The following is a 24,016-nucleotide window of genomic DNA, read 5'->3' on the forward strand; positions in this document are numbered from 1 at the left end:
AACATGCCGGTCCTGAATTCCTTTCAACTGACACTTGAAAGCCTCCCACATGTCAGATGTTGATTTACCCTGAAACGTCCGCCCCTAGTCTAGGTTCTTCAGTTCCCACCTAATATTGTTATAATTAGCCTTCCCCCAATTTAGCACATTCACTATAGGACCACTCTTATCCTTGTCCACCAGCACTTAACTTACTGAATTGTGGTCACTGTTCCCGAAATGCTCCCCTACTGAAATTTCTACCACCTGGCCGGACTCATTCCCCAATACCAGGTCCAGTACAGCCCTTCCCTAGTTAAGCCACAACTGGAATATAGTGTTGGATAATCTTGATTTGTTCTCACTGGAACGACAGAGGTTGAGGGGCAACCTGATCGAAGTCTACAAAATTATGAGGGGTATGGACAAAGTGGATAGACAGACGATTTTTCCCAGGGTGGAAGAGTCAATTACTTGGGACATAGGTTTAAGGTACAAGGGGCAATGTTCAGAGCAGATGAGCAAGGGAAGTTTTTTTACACAGAGGGTAGTGGGTGCCTGGAACTCGCTGCCAGAGGAGATGGTGGAAGCAGGTACGATAATGACATTTAAGGGGCGTCTTGATAAAAACATGAATAAGGCTGGGAATATCCCGGAAGTGTAGAAGGTTTTAGGTTGGGCAGGCAGCATGGTCGGCGCAGGCTTGGAGGGTTAAAGGGCCTGTATCTGTGTTGTACTTTTCTTTGTTCTTTGTTATTTGACCTCATCCCCCTTCTACCAATGTTGTTGGTACCAATGTGGATCACCACCTCTGGCTGTTCACCCTCTCCCATAAGAATGTCCTGCAGCTGCTCCGTGACATCATTGACCCTGGTACGAGGGAGGCAATATATCATCCTGGCATCATGTTTACCATTTCAGAAATACTTGTCTCTTGCTTTAACTAGTGTATCCCCCCATCAATACAGCTCGTTCACTCATTTACCTCCCCTTCTGTGCAGCTGAGCCACCTGTGGTTTCACAGTCCTGGCTCTGATTGCACTCCGCTGAGGAACCATCAGCGTTACCAGAATCCAAAATGGAAAACTTATAAGCGACCAAGATCGTCTCCTGCACTACCTTGCCTGTTCTCTTAGACTGCCTGGTGGTCACACATTCCCTGTCTGCCTGCCCACGCCGTACCTGTGATATGACCACATCTCTGAACTTGCTATCCACATAGCTCTCAGCCTTGCAGATGAGGCAGAGTGGCTCCAGCCACCACTAAAGTTCAGGTTTCTGCAGCTGATGTCATTTCTCGCACATGTGGTTGTCTCAGTCACGGGTAGCACCCATAGCTTCCCACATGCTACAGGACATGCATTCAGTGCGACTGAGCTTTCTTGCTGTGCCTTAACTTTATTTATGCTAACTTTATTTTATTTTGCTTTACTTGTTTCAACTTAATTTAATTTTTGTCTTTACTTTAATTCTCTTTTGTTTATGTTTCTTAATCTTAAGTATCTAATCCTTAAAAATACATTTTCTTCTAATTTTCAGCTACATTCTTTAACCCTAGATTCCTACCAACCAATTAACTTACAGTTTTCCTGTGATGTCAATGTTTGATTTTTCCTTTTTAAACTCAGCCAGTGAGTAGAGGTGCCCTCACGCAGGTCCAGATTCTCCCAGCTTCTCAAAAGCAGTGAAGGCCCGGGGCCTCACCTTCTATTTATCCGCTGCCAAGTAGAAGTGCACACATGCATGTCCAGCTTTCCCCAGCTCCCTAAAATCAGTGAAGGCCCTGAGCCTCACCCTCTATTTCCACTTCACTCGTCCATGCCTCCCGAACACACCCATGTCCTCCCTTGGATCCATTTTCCACTTTCCTGTTCCCATCCCTTATGCTGTCAAGTTAAACAAGAAAAGCCATTGATCCTTCGCACAACTACACAAAGCTGACTGGTATATGTCATCTTTAAATAAACGTGAACTTGTGTCACAAGTTTCTCTTGCACTGCTGATTTGATCTTGAAGGAAGGATGTAATGAAGAAAGTTTTATACGAATAAATATATATTCATGACATGCAATGGTATTAGGGGTGGGAATCCACCACAGGCCAGAGTGAGTCCAGATCTGCCACAAACACACCACTCAATTTTATCTCTGCATCTCAACCTGCTGTCAGGAAATTGGGATTTTACATCCTGCCTAACCCAGTCACCCCACGCCAGTTGGCTTTACAACAGTCAGGCAGTTTTCACTGTTCAAGGCTGTTTACGGCTGTCAACACTAAGGCTCCCCATTTAAATGGGAACCTGCCTCCTGGAAGCGGCTTGGCTGACTTCTCCTTGAAGCACCTCTTGAACTGAAAGTGGGAAGCAAACTGAGGTAAGGTATGCGGGATTCTCCGCTGGCAGGATTCTCCATTTTGCCGGCGCCCCGGGGTTTCCCAATGGCGTGGGGCTGCTACACAATGGGAATCCCCATTGACTGGCCAGCAGAACGGAGAATCCCGCCGGCGGGTCGGGGCAGAAATGTGGCTGGGGGTTTAAAAAATTTTAGCATCTCATCTGATCCGACCTCCTCAGTTTTGGGAGTTAAAATTCACTCCGCAGGGCCTGGTACTAATATTTATCAGTCAGGATCAGTTTTAGAGCTTCAGCATGTTTTTCTTAAAGGACTCCACGGAGACAACATTGAATGCTTTTGATCATATCTGTTCCAAATATCTACTTTTCCAGAAATGTAGCAACTTTCTGGTCTCCAGTTTTGCTTGAGGCTCGTTCATTTTTGACTTGTGGGGCGGGATTCTCCACCCCCCCGCCGGGTTGGAGAATCGCCGGGGGCTGGCGTGAATCCCGCCCCTGCCGGTTGCCGAATTCTCCGGCACCGGATATTTGGCGAGGGTGGGAATCGCGCCGCGCCGGTTGGCGGCCCCCCCCCCGGCGATTCTCCGGCCCGCGATGGGCCGACGTCCCGCTGCTGGAATGCCTGTCCCGCCGGCGAGAATTTTTAACGGCAGATCAAGGCGGCGCGGGCGGGCTCCGGGGTCCTGGGGGGGGCGCGGGGCGATCAGGGCCCATCGATCCGCGGGCAGGCTTGTGCCGTGGGGGCACTCTTTTCCTTCTCCCTTCGCCATGGTCTCCACTATGACGGAGGCGGAAGAGACCCCCTCCACTGCGCATGCGCGGGGATGCCGTGAGGGCCTCTGACTCTCCCGCGCATGCGTCGCATGGCAAAGTCATTTCCGCACCAGCTGGCGGGGCACAAAAGGCCTTTCCCGCCAGCTGGCGGGGCGGAAATCAGTCCGGCACGGGCCTAGCCCCTCAAGGTGAGGGCTTGGCCCCTCAAGATGGGGAGAATTCCGCACCTATGGGGAGGCGCGATGCCGGACTGATTCGCACCGTTTTTGCCGCCGGTCGGCGGACATCGTGCCGATTGCGGAGAATCCCGCCCCAGAACTCTGATTGTGTTCACAGCTACCTTAAATAACCTGACTACTCCCATTTACATTATCCTTTCAACATTTAAAGACCATTTTAAAAGTCCATTTCGGTTCTATGTGTTAAATAACATTCCTTACGCAGCTTGTCTAACTGGACACTTCAAAGGAAAACCCTCTAACTTTGAGACATCTAAGGCAGATTCTCCGAACCCCCGCCGGGTTGGAGAATCCCCGGGGGGCGGCGTGAATCCCGCCCGCTCTGACGCCGGCTACCGTATTCCCCGGCGCCGGTTTTCGGGCGGGGGCGGGGTTCCGCGCTGGTCAGGGGCCGTTGGCAGCAGCACCCCTCGGCAATTCTCCGGGCTCGAATGGGCCGAGCGGCCGTCGTTTCCTGGCCAGTCCCGCCGGCATGAAATGGACTTGGTCCATCACGGCGGGATGTGGCTTGTGGGCTGGCTAGGTGAGTTCTCGGGGGGTCACGGGGGGATCCGGCCCACGATCGGGGCCCACCGATCTGCGGGCGGGCCTGTGCTGTGGGGGCACACTTTCCTTCTGCGCAGGCCTCTGTCGAGCTTCGCCATGGCTGGCGCAGAGAAGAAGAACCCCCCCTGCGCATGCGCAGGAAACACGCTGGCCGGTCGGCGCATGCGCGGAACCACGCTGGCGGTTCTGCGCATGCGTCAACCCCTCCGCCGCTCCTTCCGCACCTTCCGGTTGGCCCGACGCCGGAGTGGTTCGTGCCGCTCTTGGCGCCGGCGTCGGGCCATCGGGCCAGTTGCGGGAGAATCCCGCTCCTAGTATCTTTACAGACATTGTAGGCCAAGAGTCCTCACACATATTATAAATCATAGAATCATAGAATCTACAGTGCAGATGGAGACCATTTGGCCCATCGGTTCTGCACTGGCCCCTGGAAAGAGCACCTTACTTAAGCCCACGCCTCCACCTCCCCATCCCCGTAACCTAGTAACCCCACCTAACCTTTTTGACACTAAGGGGCAAATTAGAATGGTCAATCCACCTACGGCACATCTTTAGATTCATAGGAGCAGCACGGTGGCCACAGTGATTAGCACTGAGACCACGGTGTGAGGTCCCAGGTTCGATCCCCGCCCTGGATCACTGTTCGTGTGGAGTTTGCACATTCTCCCGGTGTCTGCGTTGGTTTCACCCCCACAACCCAAAAGATGTGCTGGTTAGGTGGATTGGCCATGCTGAATTGCCCATTAATTGGAAAAAAAAAATAGTTGGTTACCCTAAATTTTAAAAAAGAATCTTTGGATTCATAGTATGATTACTGATCATCAGTTTGATTACAACAACCACACCAAAACAGTTCACATTTATAGTGGCCAGCATTCTCCGGCTGTTGCGATTCAATGTACCCGCTGTCAGCGCACCTCCGCCCACGGGTTTTCCGGCGGTGTGGGGTGGTTACAATGGGAAATCCCATTGACAAGCAGCAAGAGTATAGAATCTTGCCGCCAGCGAATGCCGCGCTGCCGAGAATTCGACCAGGATCTTCAACACATAAATTACTCAGATCACTTTCCGGAGCATTAAGAGGAACTGAAGCACCAATCTCTCAGGTGTGGTGAAAGTTTTGGTAGTAAAAACGAGTTTTTAAAATACTTCAAAAGGAGTACAGAAAGGTAGAGAGGCAGAGTGGTCCTGGGACGGCCGACGAGAAAGCAAAACCACATAGCTGAAGTTGTGTCGCTAATGGGAGGTCAGAGGCAGATGGATATACTGGACAATGGAGTCAAAAGATTTACAGATGGAGGAGAGAGAATAGATCTAGCAGAGGTTTATGTATGTGACCATGAAGGTACTTGAAAACAAGATCAAGAATTTTAAATATAGTGCATTGAGAAACAGGAAGCTAGTATATCTCCAAGAGGATGGGACTAATAGATGTGTGGGGGTTAATGTGTGAAAGGATAAAATCAGCAGCATTTTGGACAAGTTGGATCTTAAAGAGTGTGGATCAACAAGCAGCAGGGAGTCAGGATCTCAATCATTGTGTTGAATTTTCCCACATGGTTCACAATCCTGAAAATCGTCTTAATTCCAGGTCAGAATCATGGAAGCCAGATGTGATCTTCACAGAGGTGACAGGGGCGAGAGGGCAATGAGAGTATGGGTGAGGGTGTGAGTGAGTGGGTGAGAGTGAATAGGTGTGGGAGAGTGAGTGGGTGAGAGTGAGCGTGGGTGAGCGTGCGTGTGTGTGAGTCTTCCCATTAAAAATGACTTGGAACTACCAGTTGAATAACAGAACATTTTTCTGAATTGTAAAGATTCTAATAAGTATATATAAAACTTGCAAACATCTTGCACGATTATTACTCTACGTTTGCACCTATTGCAAAGTAATAATCATTTTTTTGTGGTTTATAACTTCAATGTTCTTCAATAACTTCAATAAACTTCAATAACTTCAAAGGGCAGCACGTTAGCATTGCGGATAGCACAATTGCTTCACAGCTCCAGGGTCCCAGGTTCGATTCCGGCTTGGGTCACTGTCTGTGCGGAGTCTGCACGTTCTCCCCGTGTGTGCGTGGGTTTCCTCCGGGTGCTCCGGTTTCCTCCCACAGTCCAAAGATGTGCAGGTTAGGTGGATTGGCCTTGCTAAATTGCCCTTTGTGTCCAAAATTGCCCTTAGTGTTGGGTGGGGTTACTGGGTTATGGGGATAGGGTGGAGGTGTTGACCTTGGGTAGGGTGCTCTTTCCAAGAGCCGGTGAAGACTCGATGGGCCGAATGGCCTCCTTCTGCTCTGTAAATTCTATGATAATCTATGATAATATAATTAGGATGTTTCCCAAGGGTTCCATCAGTACTCTTAGGAGGTCAAAAGGGTTCTACGGTTGGAAACCGTGTCCTATGGGATTTCCACGCAGCGAGGATATCCAACGGTGCACGGAGCAACGTTTCGTTGGTCTACCCCGCAAAATCATCATCGATGACATCTTGGTTTGCGGCTGTATAATACAAGAACATGATTGTTTAGTCCTTGATAGAATTAGGACCGTACAGTTAAAGCTCAATCCTGCTAAATGCAGATTCAGGATCAACCAAGTTCCCTGTGTGGGTCACTTGCTCACAGTTGATGATGTGAAGCCACATTCAGCCAAGACAACGGCTATACGACAGATGCCCATCCTCATGCAATCTATTTACCATTACTTAAAATAGGAATCGGAAAAGGTTCTCCGGCAATTTATCAATTGACTACTGCAGAGCAATAAGGGTTGAAAATCAGTGGAGTCTTAGTGTGCCTTGCCATTGGTAATGGGGAGCTGTCTGCCACTTGGGAACCAAAGTCAAGAACAGGCAATTACATGATGCAAAACAGTCAGTAATGTTTACGTGATGTCAATACAGAATGGTTTTATGGAACAATACATTGAGGAACCAACTGGAGAACAGACAATCCCAGAGTGGGTATTGTGTAATGAGAAAGGAATAATTTGCAATCTATTGCGAGGTTTCTTGGGGATGAGCGACCATAATATGTCAGAATTCTTCATCAGGATGGAGAGTGACGTAGTTGACTTTGAGACTAGGGTCCTGAATCTAAATAAAGGAAACTACAATGACATGAGATGCAAACTCCACACAGTCACCCAAGGTTGGAATTGAACCCAGGTCCATGGAGCTATGAGGCAGCAGTTCCACTATGCTGTACTGGACTTCTACACTGCTCAAAGCAACACACCTCATTACTCCCTGATCAACAATTATCTCGCAATCATGACTCATGCTTCATCTCATAGCTTTATCTCACCCTCTTACACTTAACATTACTTCATATCTCTCACACACATATCGAATATGATGAGTATATAATATAATCAAGAGGATTATAGTAAATCCCAGGTATTCTCCTTGGTGTTTAAACAACAAAGGCATTTTCTTATTGTTAGAAAATAGAAGCAGTTTGGCCATTGTTGCTAACTTTTGGTTGGTTCAATTGGCTCTGTTTTATAACCTTTGCTCTCGAGTCGCCAGGTATCTTTATGATACCGCCACGAGGTTCAAGTCCAAGTAATGATCAATAACTCAATACACCGATTAGTAACATTCAAATCAAAGCACATTTATTACACACAGTAATCGCTACTCATGCACAAATTCTACGTCTAAGCTACTTCTAGTTCTAACAGGCCTATACTTAGCTTCGGACTGGCCCACCAGGTCAGGGGAACAAATGGCCTTTCGTTCGGGTTCTGAGTCTGCGGGATTCGAAGTTGGTCCGGATTGGTAGCTAGGAGCGCCTATCTCGTAGCGAGCGTTGACTTAAGACTTACTGGATATGGGCGGCAGTTGAACCGGTCACGGTCAAGGTTGGTTCGCGTTGCTGAGTGACCCGGTCAAGAAGAACGATTTGAACTTGGGGGCTTAACTTTATAGTCCCCAGGGGCTTCCCGCCTTTCGGGGCGGACCCTGTACTTGGGTCCAGGTGATTGGACTTCGTTCCAATCGCTTGGTTCGATTTCTCCAATACTGGAGCAGTTCCCTGATCGATGGGCGATCTTGAGGTGTCCGTTAACCTCTTTTGTGTTGACTCCTGCTGGCGCCGGGGAGTCTGGCTTTGCTTTGTTTGTCCCAAATGTTGCGATTGTTCCCGGGGATCGCTTATTAGTATGTAGATGGCTGCTACATTATTATGCAGATGGCTGCTTGTATCGATGCTGTCTGGGCTTTTGCAGAGTTTAATACACAGTAAACTTGCACCTGCTGGTTTCTGCCTGTGTTGGCTGAATTTCCCTGCAGCCTTTGCTGTTCTCCATTTTACATCGGGAGTTAGCCAGCCCAGGTGGCTACACCATTTATATATCTGCACTGCGAGTGTTAGGAATAAGGTTTTAAATGTAAGCTTAATTTGTGTTTCTGTATTTGTGTTAAGAAACGGGTTGGGGCAGCACCGAGGCACAGTGGTTAGCACTGCTGCGTTACGGCGCCAAGGTCTCAGGTTCGATCCTGGCTCTGAGTCACTATCCATATGGAGTTTGCACATTCTCCCTGTATTTGCGTGGGTTTCGCCCCCACAACCGAAAGATCTGCAGGGTATGTGGATTGGCCATGCTAAATTGTCACTTAATAGGAAAAAATGAATTGGGTACTCTAAATTTATTTAAAAAAAGAAAGGGTTTAAACCAGGGAGGAAATGGCCATGTGGGGGAACTATGGTTCACAAAAGAGGTTGAATGTCTTGTCAAGAGGAAAAAGGAAGAGTGTGTAAGGATGCGAAAACAAGGTTCAGTAGGGTCACTTCAGGGTTACAAGGTAGCAAGGAATGAGCTGAAAAAAAGGCTCATGAGAGCTAGGAGGGGGCATGAGAAGTCCTTGGCGGGTCGGATTAAGGAAAACCTCAAGCATTTTACTCTTATGTGAGAAATAAAAGAATGATCAGAGTGAGGGTAGGGCCGGTCAAGGACAGTAGTGGGAACTTGTGCATGGAGTCAGAAGAAATGGGAGAGGCATTGAATGAATACTTTTCTTCAGTGTTCACAAAGGAGAGGGGCCATGGTTTTGAGGATGAGAGTGCGATTCAGGCGGGTAGGCTGGAGGAAGTAGATGTTCTGAGGAAGGATGTATTAGCAATTTTGAAAAACCTGAGGGTCGACAAATCCCCTGGGCCAGATGGGATATACCCAAAGATTCTTTGGGAGGCAAGGGATGAGATTGCAGAGCCTTTGGCTTTGATCTTTGGGTCCTCGCTGTCCACGGGGATAGTGCCAGAGGACTGCAGAGTGGCAAATGTTGTTCCTCTGTTCAAGAAAGGGAATAGGAATGACCCTGGTAATTATAGGCCAGTTAGTCTTACTTCGGTGGTCGGGAAGATAATGGAAAAGGTCCTGAAGGATAGGATTTATGACCATTTGGAAAGATGCAGCTTAATCCGGGATAGTCAACACGGATTTGTGAAGGGTAGGTCTTGCCTCACAAATTTGATTGAATTCTTTGAGGAGGTAACTAAGTGTGTAGATGAAGGTAGAGCAGTTGATGTCGTATACATGGATTTTAGTAAGGCGTTTGATAAGGTTCCCCATGGTCGGCTCATGAAGAAAGTAAGGAGGTGTGGGATAGAGGGAAATTTGGCCATTTGGATAAGTAAATGGCTGTCACATAGAAGACAGAGGGTGGTGGTGAATGGAAAATTTTCAGACTGGAGACCAGTTATCAGCGGTGTACCACAGGGATCAGTGCTGGTTCCTCTGCTATTTGTGATTTTTATCAATGACTTGGAGGAGGGGGCTGAAGGGTGGGTTAGTAAATTTGTTGATGACACCAAGATTGGTGGAGTAGTGGATGAGGTGGAAGGCTGTTGTAGGCTGCAAAGAGACATTGATAGGATGCAGAGCTGGGCCGAAAAATGGCAGATGGGAATTTAATCCTGATAAGTGCGAGGTGATTCATTTTGGTAGAAAAAATTTGAATGCGGATTACAGGGTCAACGGCAGGGTTCTGAGGAATGTGGAGGAACAGAGAGATCTTGGGGTTCATGTCAACAGATCTCTGAAGGTTGCCACTCAAGTGGATAGGGCCGTGAACTCGGCTTATAGTGTGTTAGCGTTTATTAACGGGGGCTTGAGTTTAAGAGCCGTGGGGTTATGCTGCAACTATACATGACCCTGGTGAGACCACATTTGGAGCATTGTGTGCAGTTGTGGTCACCTCACTATCGGAAATGTGTGGAAGCATTGGAAAGGGTGCAAAGGAGATTTACCAGGATGCTGTCTGGTTTGCAGGATAGGTCTTATGAGGAAAGGTTGAGGGAGCTAGGGTTTTTCTCTTTGGAGCAGAGGAGGATGAGAGGAGACTTAATAGAGGTTTATAAGATGATGAGGGGGATAGATAGAGTGGACGTTCAGAGACTATTTCCTCGGGTGGATGTAGCTGTTACAAGGGGGCATAACTATAAGATTCAGGGTGGGAGATATAGGAGGGATGTCCGAGGTAGGTTCTTTACTCAGAGAGTGGTTAGGGCGTGGAATGGACTGCCTGCTGTGATAGTGGAGTCGGACACTTTAGGAACTTTCAAGCGGTTATTGGATAGGCACATGGAGCACACCAGAATGACAGCGAGTGGGATAGCTTGATCTTGGTTTCGGACAATGCTCGGCACAACATCGAGGGTCGAAGGGCCTGTTCTGTGCTGTACTGTTCTATGTTCTAACCTCAGTTTAGCTTCATGTGAAACAAAGGTGCCTGCAAATCTGTAGGTTTAGTTTCACTTTAAACTCTGCCTCAATTGTAATGAACATTTCACAACGTAAAAGTTATTACAGGGTTTTAAGAAACTAAGCTATTTCTTATCAAGCGGGACCCTATACTGAAAAACAAAAACATTTGAATTTGAATTTGAACCCAGAGGGAAGGAGCATTCCACAGACACTGCCAGAACAGGCAGGAGAATGGACAGGGACAGAACGCCAGCTTCAAGCTAAAGAACAGAAAGTTCCAGAAACTAGATAATAAATCAGATGAAGGTTCCAGGAGGACTGAGAAGTCAAAGGAACAAGGTCCTGTTCAGTGAAGCTAAAGCAAGATACAGAGAAGGGGCTCTGAATTGAAGAGAGCTATAGGAACCAGATGTAAGTCGGCTCTGTGCTCTGTAAGCCAGCTATCCAATGTGATCAAAAGGTTGGTGACACCTTAATACGGCCTGTGAGGTAGTGATTTTCTGTTGATAAGGCTGGGTACTTGAGATATTGTGTGGAAACTGGTGATCCGAAGGCAGAGGAATGCCAAAAGGAGAGGTAAAAATCCTGGAGGTGGATCCTTGGTGAAGCTATCTGAGAGAAAGCATTGTTTGAGAGGAGAATCTAAGGTGTGTTCTCTGAGAACGGAGTTTGTAAATACTTGTGTGGAAGTCAGAGTTCCAGTGAGACCAGTTAACTCACAGTGTGACAAGCATCTGGTGGGAATTGAGAAATCAAGTGGGTGGTATCTATCACTTGGTTTCAGAGTGTAGGGTGACTGATCACATTTTGCATATTGGTTTACATGGACTGTGTACTTACTGAGAACATTAGAGCATAAGGTATATTTTGTAACTTGTGTTATCCTTACAAATCTTTATATATCTGTAAAGGTATAGCTGGGGTGAAGGAGTGGCATATATAGTTAATATTTTATTGTTTAATAAATGTTTTATTCTAGGGTTATAGGTTCACTGGCAGACGTGTGACTCTGTTTATCCACATATCTAAACAAAAAATAAAAGTGTGAATCTATCAGGCTGGATTTCATCCTGGGATCTGACTTGTCCAGTACTAACATCAGCTGGGATCAAAACACTGGGGCAAATGCTCAATGCAAACTAACCCTTGCTAGTCCTGCAAGTAGCAAATAGAAACAGCAGTGACTTTTATGCTACAGGCATTCAGAATTGCTTTAGCTTCAGAATTACTTTAGATCCGAGGCCACTTTGCAGAGAACTTACCTTGCAAGAAAGTCGTTGAAAGATAATCGCACAGGGTATCCGTGTCGGATCATCTTCACCATCTCCAAAACACCAATGTACTGCAGTTGTGCTGATACGTAGAAGTTGTCAAACATGTCTGCCTGCTTGGATGTGTTGGGCTTGATGCAATGTACAAAGTGAGGAGTTGAATTCTGGAGCTTTCCCATAATATCATTAATCGAATTCTGGAGGGAAGAGAAAAACAGGAAAGATTCCTTCTATATTCTGGACTCTAATAAGTTTTTTTTTATCATCTCACTATTTACCTTGATGACGAGCAATCAGAAATTCAATTTTTATTATTTGATTTTGCAAGGAACCGACTTTGCAATTCTACTATGTTTTCAAACAAGCAATTATTTGGTTACTGTTCATAACGTAAGAGACAACGATGCCTAGGCTTTCCAGATTGTCATTAGCTGCTCTCCAATACTTACCCGAAGCTGAGCAGCCAGAGTTATGGGCCCACCTCGCTCCAGACTTTGGAGGAATGTTGCTGCTCTCTTCTTTTTCAGCAACTTAAGAGAAAAGAAAAACAGTACAATTAAAAACAGAGGAATTGTTTAGTCTGATAGTCAATTTAGCTGCTTCAGGTCTTCTTCAAAAGCAAAATGCGTTGGATGCTGCAAATCAGAAATGAAAAAAAAAATGCTCGAAATGTTCAGCATCTGCGGAGAGAAAAAACAGAGTTAGGGGATGCAATCTTACGAGACTATCAGAGATGGGGTTGAAAGTGTGAATGGGAGGTAAATTAGAAAGGTTCATGTTGGGTTGGTGACCTGCACATTTCCACTTTGGTGTTCTTGCCAAGGCAGGGTCCTACTGACAACAGCTCAGCAGCAGGAAGCCAATGAGCAACAATTAGGAGAACCTCCGCTGGGAACCACCAAGCATTGAAGTATCCCTTGCGGATTGCCACGCCCGGGGGACATTGTTGTAGGAGGCTCCAATGAGAGTATGGGTAGCGTCACGACACCCTGGTGTAGTGCACAGACAATTCCAGCCCCACTTGACCCAGAGTCCACATAGGTAAAATTATTTAAAATAACCAAGGTCCTTAGTTGATCCCAATAAACTGCAGTCACGGATTTTTAACTTTAACACAAGTAATCTCTTATTATGTACAGTATTATAATTAAATGGGCAGAGAATGTAACAGACTATCTGATCCCCCTTTTCCAACCCCCACTTCCTAATTAGTCCCACTCTCTACACACACGCACGCAAGCAAACATCACAGAGGGAAAAGGCAGGTGGAAAGGGAAAGAAAATATTATTAAAAATAAAATGATAAGGATCTTTGATGCACTGGGAAGACTTCTAGTTAGTGTCTTTCTAGACTTCAGCTTTTGATTTGATACTTCTTCCTTCTAGGCTTGAGATGGTTTCCTCCACCAAGGTTGTCTATCTTCTCTTTAGACTCAGCATCATTGCAAGTTCACAGCACATTATGTGCCGGGATCACAAAGCATCACACAGGAACCAATCATTGACCTTTGTCAGGCAAAAAACTGTCTGTAGTTAATCCACTGGTTGCCAGTTAACCAACCAACCAACCAACTCCCTCCAAACCTGGTTCCTTAGATCCACTTGTTGCTGAGGAGTCTGGTTAAAAATAACAGTGTCCTGACAAGCAGGCTGCTTCAGCCTTGAATCTTCTGCTTAAAGGTACATTCTGATTATGGGTCCATGTACCAAAATAATAAAATAACTTAAAATAAATGGAAACAAAGGAAATAAACTGGAAGGGGTCCTACAGCAGGAAATCCCAAATAATTCCACTGGGGAGGTTTCTCCTCTGCTTCATAGTGCCCACAAGTTTTGGTCCTCATCTTTATTAAATTTGATGCAAGCTTCCAAGGGCATCACAATTTTGAAGTGTCCTTGCTGCCTGAGTAGCGCAAATCTCTCCCAGTAGGGTTGTCAGTCTTCCAAAGTGACTTGCAGCCTCAGGAAGCCACTTGCCATCTTTCAGTGGGTGGGGCTCTTGGAAGAGCCATTGAGGAGACCTTGGAAATGGGCAGGATTCATGTACCATTTCTGCTGTGAAAAAGAGGAAGCCAAAGCACTAGCTGCCTTTGATGTGGTGAGAGGCTGTCAATCAGAGCAAGTGTTTATAAACATTGTGGTTAGCATCAAAGCAGGATAATGGAGATGCATTCAACCATGACAGGACAGATCAATGAACAATCCACCAAGCAGCTTTCTCTAGAGTAATAAAGCTGTCAATCACCTGCTATGCAATGTATTAGTGTGTGAAATTGAGTGGGAAATTTGAATTTCAAAGACTGTCAAGGGATTTCAAGACCTTTGAAGTGTACTGGACTTTCAAGGCAGCCTCTGACACTTAAAACAACTCCTGCTTTTTAAACTTTTGTCTAAGGCATCAGATGTTAGGAAAGGGTTAATCAAATTGCAGTGATTTTTCAACCAACAGACTGCTCTCCAGTTTTCAGCCAGAGGATCTCTCTTGGGGGTTTGAAGGAGGTCTCTGATGTGGGGGGTCTCTGATGGGCGGGTAACTGTTGGAGGGGGGGTCTGATGGATGACTGACGCGAGGTCTCTATTGGGGGTATGATGGAGTGTCACTGTTGAGGGCCTGATGGGGGGTCTCTGGGGGAGCAGGATTTGCATTGTGGGGGAGTCTCTGATGGACTTTGGGGGCACCTACATTACACACTTATCCCCTTGACCCACCACGGGGTCTATCATATCAGGGCCATACTTGGAAATATCTACGCCAATGCACGCCCACGTGAATCCCCGTTAAGAGGCCTGGAGCATCTCGGGGATACGGAGAATCAAGCTTCCAGCCTGTTAATTGGATAGGTAGTGCAGCATAGGTAGTGCAGCTCGCTGCCACTGCCAGCAGGGTACCGGAACATCGATATGGGATTGGCACCTTTTTAGCCTGACACTTTATTCACCGTCGGATCGGGACCCCAACTACCGGAGGCAGGCAGTGGAGAATCCAGGCCTAACTGACAAAAGGCATGATGGTGCAAGGTGAAAGGAGCTGGTAAGACAAGTGATGGGTCTAGAGGAACTGGAAAAGGTAAAATCAGAATTGTATTGCTGCCAACAAAATTGTGAAGAATGGATATGATATCCAATTGTTAAACTTATGTTGAGTCCAAAAGTGCCTGAGAGATTGGGGGCGGGATTCTCCGTCCTGCCAGCCGGCCAATGGGGTTTCCCATTGTGGACAGTCTCACGCCGTCTGGAAATCCCTGGGCACAACGGAGAATCCTGCCAGCAGAGAATCCAGCCTGAGATGTTTTTCCTTGAGCTTGTCAAATGGGCCGTAACCAGTGACAATCAGCATCAGTTTACTATTCCATGCCCTATTACCATAGTGGATTTAATTCCATTCCTGTCCAGCCTGACCTTTCTACTCAGGCCAAGTGAGTTTTGTTTTTGGACTGGTTTTCGGAGTTTCGATTACTCTTGGGATACTAAAGGATGTTATATCTGGAGAAATAATGAGTATAAGGCCCACTAGTCTTTGTACATACATTCTAAAACTTGGGAGAACGATGATTAATATGCCAATAGTGCTTTGATATGCACTACTTTTATGCAAAGACATTACAAGTATTTTCACAAATCACAGGTTTGTTACAGCACAGAAGGAGGCAATTTGATCCATTGTGTTTGTGCTGGTTCTCCAAACAAGTAATTCGCCAAGTGCCATTATCCCACTTTCTTCACGTAACCTGTTCATTCCTGTTGTGTCAAGAAAATCATAAGACCCCACCGTCGGCCTCGCTACACCTGTGGGAATTGCCAGGGAGACCGTGGGCATGGACACACACGGACTTCACCGGTCCATTTATGGGATCAATGTTTTAAATGTTGGTCAACGCCCATTCTAAATGGATGGACATACTCTGAATGTCTTCTTCAACCTCCAGCAGCACCATAGCGTTCATTGCAAAAGGACAGGAGTATAAAAGTGGTGAAGTGCTGTCCCAATTGGATAGGGTGATGGTGAGACCACACCTAGAATATTGTATCCAGTTTAGGTCTCCTTATTGAGGAAGGATATGTTGGCATTAGAGGCCCTTCAGAGGAGGTTCACCAGATTGATTCCGGGGATGAAAGGGTTGACGTATGAGGAAGATAAAACAGTTTGGGTGTATACTTGTTGGAGTTTAGAAGGGTGAGACAGGATCTGATTGATGTACATAAAATACTAAAAGGGATTGATAAAGTGAACATAGACCAAATGTTTTGAGAGGTGGTAGATTTCAAACTGTGATGAGGAGAAACTGCTTCTCTTAGAGGGTGGTGAATTTGTGGAACCCGCTGCCCCATAGTGCGGTGGAATCGGAACAGTTTCAAGAACGAGATAGATTGATTTCGGATTTTAAAAATGGATTAAAGGGATATGGGGAACAGGTGGGGAGGTGGATTTGAGACCAGAAAGAGATCATCCATGATGTGATTGAATGGAGAAGCAGGCTCGAAGGGCTGAATTGCCTATGTCTGCTCCTAATTCCTATGTTCCTATACAGAAACTCCGGCAGTCATTTTGCACTCATGAGATACCAGAAGTCCTCGTGTCTGACAAAAGGACCCTCTTCACCGCCAGAGAATTCCAGGCGCTTGTGTAGTCTAACGGGATGAAACACATCTGAACGGCTCCATATCATCCATCTTCTGATGGCCCGCAGAACATGCGGTCCGAACATTTAAAGGCGGCATGAAAAGTCAGACCGTCAGCTCACTAGACACCAAATTGGCTCAGTTCCTCGTCAATCACAGGACCGCACCACATACCACGATGGGGGTTTCACCAGCGGAATTGCTGATGGGATGGTACCTCTGGACCAGACTGAGTCTATTGTTTCCCAATCCAGGTGGTAAAGTGGACTCAAAACTAAAGGCCCAGGAAAGAAATTACAATATCCGATGACGTGGCAGGCCTTTCAGCTTGGGAGGTACCATCTATGTTTGTAATTTCAGAGATGGATCCCTTTGGATCCCGGGGGTTATACTGGAAAACAATGGCCCGTGTCATACAAGGTCAAGGCCAGACTGTATAAAACACATGAACCATCTCAGGAGCAGAGCCCCTCTACTGCAGAAACTACTCTGGATGAGACGGAGCCCCCAACATCCGAGGGACCTACCTCCAGGCAGGGGACGCAATTCATTTTAAACACAAGAGTCATCCCCCAAGAGGGTGAAAACCTGGGGTCAGTAATGGAGGCTGAGGTGACCAACCCACAGCTGGAAGTCAAGGCCCTTCGACGCTGGGCTAGGAAGTGATGCTACCCCATCTGCTTCATGCCCCCAGATCCGGCTCCGCTGATGGTGGACTCGAGGCTGTGCACAAAGAGGCAAAGGAGGCATCATCATCGCAGGACTGAGGGGGGGCATCTGGACTTGGGGGAAGGTAATAGCACGGCCGAGGACCATGTGGACTCACTGATTGATCTCCCCGTGGGGATCATGGAGTACGAGTTTCCATGGTAATGGGCGGAGGTCCACCCAGCAGGGATTCATTACCGAGTGCTTTGAATGCCTTTCCAGACCTAGAACAGGTCTTCTGTTAGTCCCAGTCTGGGACACATGTGTTGTGTATCGCAGGTATGGCTTTACTTCTGAGTTTTAGAATAAACCTGTTAAAACCTTCTTCTTTGTGTCTGCTGGATTACTACAAATAAAATATTGCAAAAGGTTATAGTAACAGAATTCCAATTTAATCAGGCTAAATTATCCAACCTTGTTCCTATTTCCACTTTGTTAAGACCCTGTTAAGACTTAAAAGAGACCCTGCAACCAGATACACCGAAATCGGAATGAAAATCACAGGTTAAGCGTCTGGTGATTTTTCTATCCATCATCTGGCCATGCACTCCTTGTATGATCCCACTGAGTTATGGAAATACTCTATTACTGCATTGTCCACACTTCAAAACCACTCAATAGGTGGTGAAGTGCTTGGTGACCTCTTGACAGGCACTGTAAAAAATACAAGTTTTCCTTTGTTTCTTTTATCTGTTGTGATTGATACAAAACAGAAGCATTCCATGAAAGCCCACCAAGGCTTCACCAGTGTTTTTCTCCTGCTCATGCAACATTTAATGTTTCTCTTTTTCAAATAAGCAATTCCTTTTTAAAAGTAATAGCATTGTATGAAACAGGGTTTTAAGACAAACGATTCCACATTATAAATAACCCCTGGGCGCGATTTAACGACCTTGTCGCGCCTGACATGGTGTCGCAATGAGACTGTTGAATCTTGAGAGAGGCCCCTTGGGAGATTCGCGATGCTCGAAGCGTCTTGTGAGATTCAATCGAAGTTCGTGAGGTGTTGCAATCTGGATTCCGTCCTCGCTGGGTGAGATCCAGATCAGCATATTTAAATGAGTCATTTGGCTCATTTAAATATGCATTCACCGGATTCTTCAGGAGCCCAGGATTCACCAGCCGTGCCTGGGTGACCTTGCCAGGGCGCCCTTTGGTACTGGTTTCCACAAACATGGACCAGTCATAATGGCACCCTCTAGGGGTCTCCAAGGCCAATTGAACCGCTGGGTGATCGGGGACAGGTCAGGGTGGCACCCTGACACCCCACTGGCACCAGGGCACCTTGGCACTGCCCATCTGGCAGGGCCATTGCCATGGTGCCAAGCTGGCAGTGACAAGGTGCATGGGTGCCAGGCCGTCCATGTCAGGGTGCCAGGTTGTCCATGCCAGGGGTCGGGACCAGGGGTGCCTTAAGAGGTGGGGTGAGGGGGGACTCGAAGACCCCCAAAGAAATACGTTGGGTGAAGTGGGGGGGGGGATTCTGAGGCCGCAGTGGGGGGTTGAAAGATCAGGGCAGCCTTTAAAAATGACGCCCCAATCCTCTTGTCATCTTCCTGCACTGGCGAGCCTCGCCGAGGCCAAAAAAAGCGCCCTCCCCCTACCCCACTAAATGCACCTGAAGCCGGACATGGGAAGTTTTTTTTGTTGAATCGCACCCTCTGTGGAAGCAAGTTTTTAAACCTTTCCTTTAATTATTTCTGTGGTTATCTTCATTTTATCCCTTGTTATTGTCTCATTGATCAATGGAAATAATCAATGGAAATCAATTGCTAATCTTGAATATCCATAACAGTCAACCATAAACCTTCTTAATTCTGGTGTAGAAAAAACTAACTTGCCAAGTCTCTCCTCATAACTGTAACCATGCAGCTTTGGTAAAGTCCATGGGAAAAATACTACCCATTTCCTCAGCCTTTGTATCCTTCCTCTAATCCATTTCGGATTTTGCTGTGTAAAGTATACTTTCTTTCAATAATAATAATAATCTTTTTATTGTCACAAGTAGGCTTACATCAACACTGCAATGAAGTTACTGTGAAAATCCCCGAGGAGAATTAAGAATTTTGAGCTGGTACGGAATTGGACACACGCCGCTGGCCTTGTTTTGCATCACAAACCAGCTGGCTAGCCCACTGAGCTAAACCAGCCCTCCAATATATCTGTACTAACTTTTTTTTTGCATTTGAACCAAAGTTGCCCCCACGGGGATTTCAGCAAAGCGTTTGATAAGGTTCCCCACGGTAGGCTATTGCAGAAAATACGGAGGCTGGGGTTTGAGGGTGATTTAGAGATGTGGATCAGAAATTGGCTAGCTGAAAGAAGACAGAGGGTGGTGGTTGATGGGAAATGTTCAGAATGGAGTACAGTCACAAGTGGAGTACCACAAGGATCTGTTCTGGGGCCGTTGCTGTTTGTCATTTTTATCAATGACCTAGAGGAAGGCGCAGAAGGGTGGATGAGTAAATTTGCAGACAATACAAAAGTCGGTGGTGTTGTCGATAGTGTGGAAGGATGTAGCAGGTTACAGAGGGATATAGATAAGCTGCAGAGCTGGGCTGAGAGGTGGCAAATGGAGTTTAATGTAGAGAAGTGTGAGGTGATTCACTTTGGAAGTAATAACAGGAATGCGGAATATTTGGCTAATGGTAAAGTTCTTGAAAGTGTGGATGAGCAGAGGGATCTAGGTGTCCATGTACATAGATCCCTGAAAGTTGCCACCCAGGTCGATAGGGTTGTGAAGAAGGCCTATGGAGTGTTGGCCTTTATTGGTAGAGGGATTGAGTTCCGGAGTCAGGAGGTCATGTTGCAGCTGTACAGAACTCTGGTTCGGCCGCATTTGGAGTATTGCGTACAGTTCTGGTCACCGCATTATAGGAAGGGCGTGGAGGCTTTGGAGCGGGTGCAGAGGAGATTTACCAGGACGTTGCCTGGTATGGAGGGAAAATCTTATGAGGAAAGGCTGATGGACTTGAGGTTGTTTTCGTTGGAGAGACGAAGGTTAAGAGGAGACTTAATAGAGGCATACAAAATGATCAGGGGGTTAGATAGGGTGGACAGTGAGAGCCTTCTCCCGCGGATGGAAATGGCTGGCACGAGGGGACATAACTTTAAACTGAGGGGTAATAGATATAGGACAGAGGTCAGAGGTAGGTTCTTTACGCAAAGAGTAGTGAGGCCGTGGAATGCCCTACCTGCTACAGTAGTGAACTCGCCAACATTGAGGGCATTTAAAAGTTTATTGGATAAACATATGGATGATAATGGCATAGTGTAGGTTAGATGGCTTTTGTTTCGGTGCAACATCGTGGGCCGAAGGGCCTGTACTGCGCTGTATTGTTCTATGTTCTAATTGCCCATTCTGAATGATTAGTCAGGTCCTTGAGTCTTCCAGAGTTTTTGTAACTAATTTGATGCGGTCATAACATTTCCCTTTATCCCAGTGACTATATTTCATGTGCTTTTGCCATGAGTCTGTTATCCAGTACCTTACCAAATATTATTTTTAAACTCCTTCCAGCTCATTTTCCCATCTTCCAAGCTGCGTTCACTGTCAGCTTTTATCACTTTACCTCTTATGTTGTTTCTTTGTCCTCCTGATAATTCTTCAGTCTATTTCAATCATTCCCATCTCAATGTCTCATTTTGTGTCTGCCCTTTCCTGAACAACAGGGGCAGAGAATAATTGAAGCAAAGTCGGCAATGACCAGAAAATCAAAGTTCCCCAGACTGACATGATGAAGTGATGAGTTTTTCACAATGGTCTTTGTTAAGTTTGTCCTTCTTTAATACATAGACGATTCCTATCAAATTAAGAATTGTGGAACAGTATTGAAATGTTATGATGGAATACAACAATTGGTAGAAAAAGGGGAAACAAAGATCTGAACCAAAATCAGAAGCAAAGATCAAGCACAAACACCAGGAAATCGTCCAGGAACAATTTGGATGTTTGCAAGATAAATGAATGCCTGCTCCTTAATTGTTAAATCTGTCATGGTGATTGATGTGTTGGGTGTTCTGGATCACATACAGGTCACCAACACTGGAAATAGTGCAACACTATTTTATTGAATCATTAACTGTTTAAACATACTCAGACTGTGGGTTAATACGATGCTAGCTTTAACTAAAGCCCTTTGCCTTGTCCTAACCAGTCGATGCACTCAGCACATGGTGAATGTCTGTGTTGTAGGCTGTGAGCTCTGTCCTACTAGGAAGCTGCAGCTCGAATGAGCGGGAACTCTGCTGTCCCCTGTCTTTATAGTGCGTGTGCTCTCACTGGTGATTGGCTGCGGTGTTGTGTGTGTTGATTGGTCCCACTGTGTGTCCATCAGTGTGTGTCTGCACCATGATATACTGGTGTATATTATGACATCCACCTTTTATAAAGAATATACCAGCATGGCAATAAATAGTGTATGGTGAGTGTTCCTGACTACGTGTGTGCGAAATATTTACAGGACTATGTCCATGAAAACTAAGCTATTTACATGGGAAGGTGCCTGGTGCAGAGAAACAGTGTGTCACAAGGATAACGAGATGAACACTATATACAAACCACTTAAACGATTAAACGGAAGAACAGAACAAATCAGAAAGTCCATGAGTCCACAAAGTTCACAAATTAAGTCTCTGAGGTGGGCGACGAATTCTGGTTGACCGCCTCAAGGGTGGGTCGGGAGCTGCCGGCTGTGGAGCGGGCTGGAGTGAGAAGGATGCAGAGTGACCGGAATCTCTGCATAGTCCAGGTCAGGGTCAACAGGAGGGTGAGGCGACAGTGGAGGATCACGTAGCGAGCGTGGAACGAGACGAAGGGCACGTCGATTGCGGCGCAGAATGGAGCCATCCGGTAGACGAACCAGGAACGAGCGGGGGGCCCACCTGCCGAAGAACCACAGCGGTTGCAGACCAGCCACCATCCGGAAGATGGATGCGGACATTGTCATCTGGAGCCAGCGCAGGGAGATCAGCTGCATGGGAGTCTTGTGCTGTGCACGAGACAGCTGCATTCGTTGAAGGACCGGAACGTGGTCTGGGACATGAATGGAAGGCACCGTCGTCCTCAGGGTGCGACCCATGAGCAGCTGGGCTGGCGACAGGACAGCAGACAGTGGGGCCGAGCGATAGGCCAGCAAGGCGAGGTAGAAATCGGACCCAGCACCGGCAGCCTTGCAGAGGAGCCGTTTGACTGTGTGGACGCCCTTCTCCACTTTGCCGTTGGATTGGGGGTACAGGGGACTGGATGTCACATGCACAAAGTTGTACCTCCTGGCAAAGTTGGACCATTCCTGGCTTGCGAAGCAGGGGCCATTGTCCGACATCACAGTGAGTGGGATGCCGTGTCGAGCAAAGGTGTCCTTACAGGCACGGATGACTGCAGACAATGTGATGTCGTGTAAACGTACCACCTCCGGGTAGTTTGAAACATAGTCTACAATCAGGACATAGTCACTGCCCAGCGCGTGGAACAGGTCGATGCCCACCTTGGTCCAAGGGGACGGTGACCAATTCATGGGGCTGTAGGGTCTCACGTGTTGGGCCGGCTGGAAGCGCTGACAAGTGGGGCAGTTGAGCATTGTGTTGGCTATGTCGTCATTGATGCTGGGCCTGTACACTGCCTCTCGGGCCCGTCGGCGGAACTTTTCCACGCCAAGATGGCCCTCGTGTAGCTGTTCCAAGACGAGCTGGCGCATGCTATGTGGGATGACAATGCGGTCCAGTTTCAGGAGAACACCATCTACTACTGCCAGATCATCTCTGACGTTATAGAACTACGGGCATTGGCCCTTGAGCCACCCGTCTGTTAGGTGGCGCATAACACGCTGTAGCAAAGGTCAGCCGCCGTCTCGCAGCAAATTTGGACGAGGCGTTCATCCGTGGCAGGTAAATTGGAGGCCCCGAAGGCGACATGGGCGTCAACCTGGCAGACGAATCCCGCTGGGTCACACACAGTGTTGACTGCCCTGGAGAGAGCGTCGGCAATGATGAGGTCTTTGCCTGGGGTGTATCGCCGGAGCTTGAGATGAATACGCTGGAGGCGAGGCGTCATGTCGTTCAAGTCTTTCTGTATTATATTGACCAGCGGGCGAAGGTCGGTCTCGACGGTGAATTGAGGAAGTCCGTACACACAACCGTGAAACTTAATGACACCGGTCAGAAGGCCCAGGCACTTCTTTTCTATCTGCGCGTAGCGCTCTTCCGTGGGGGTCATGGCACGTGACGCATATGCAACGGGGGTCCATGATGAGGCCACATCGCATTGCAGGAGCACTGCTCCAATGCCGGATTGGCTGGCATCGGTCAAAATTTTGTTCTCTTTTGTTGGATCAAAGAAAGCTAAGACCGGGGCCGTGGTGAGTTTGGTATTGAGGTCTCTCCATTCGCGCTCATGGGCAGGAAGCCATTGGAAGTCTGTCGTCTTCCTGACCAGGTTCATGAGAGCCGTGGTAAGAGAGGCGAGGTTAGGGATGAACTTCCCTAAAAGGTTGACCGTGCCCAGAAATCGGAGGACCGCCTTCTTGTCCTCTGGCGTTTTCATCGCTGTGATAGCAGCCACCTTGTCCGCATCCGCCCGCACACCCAACTGGGCGATGTGGTCCCCGAGGAACTTGATTTCCGTCTGACCAAAAGAGCATTTGGCCCTGTTGAGGCGGAGGCCTTGCTCACGTATGTGTTTGAACACGCGCTGGAGGCGACTGACATGCTCCTGTGGGGTGGTGGACCAAATGATTATGTCATCGACATAGAGGCGAACACCTTCAATGCCTTCCATCATTTGTTCCATGATCCTGTGGAACACTTCCGAAGCAGATATGATC

At 47.1% G+C, this 24,016-nt stretch overlaps 1 protein-coding gene across 1 annotated transcript in view; it reads right to left on the reverse strand.

Moving 5' to 3' along the window:
- The window catches only part of myo16 (myosin XVI), an 875,686-nt gene that overhangs the window by 156,415 nt on the left and 695,255 nt on the right, over positions 1–24,016 (reverse strand). The window contains exons 26-27 of the mRNA XM_072476270.1: positions 12,317–12,397; positions 11,859–12,064 (exon numbers count right to left, since the gene is read on the reverse strand). Coding sequence (XP_072332371.1) covers positions 11,859–12,064; positions 12,317–12,397 — 287 coding nt within the window. The remainder of the gene's footprint in view (positions 1–11,858; positions 12,065–12,316; positions 12,398–24,016) is intronic.

The sequence above is a fragment of the Scyliorhinus torazame genome, chromosome 15 (assembly GCF_047496885.1).
Source record: "Scyliorhinus torazame isolate Kashiwa2021f chromosome 15, sScyTor2.1, whole genome shotgun sequence".
Classification (NCBI taxonomy): Eukaryota; Metazoa; Chordata; class Chondrichthyes; order Carcharhiniformes; family Scyliorhinidae; genus Scyliorhinus; species Scyliorhinus torazame.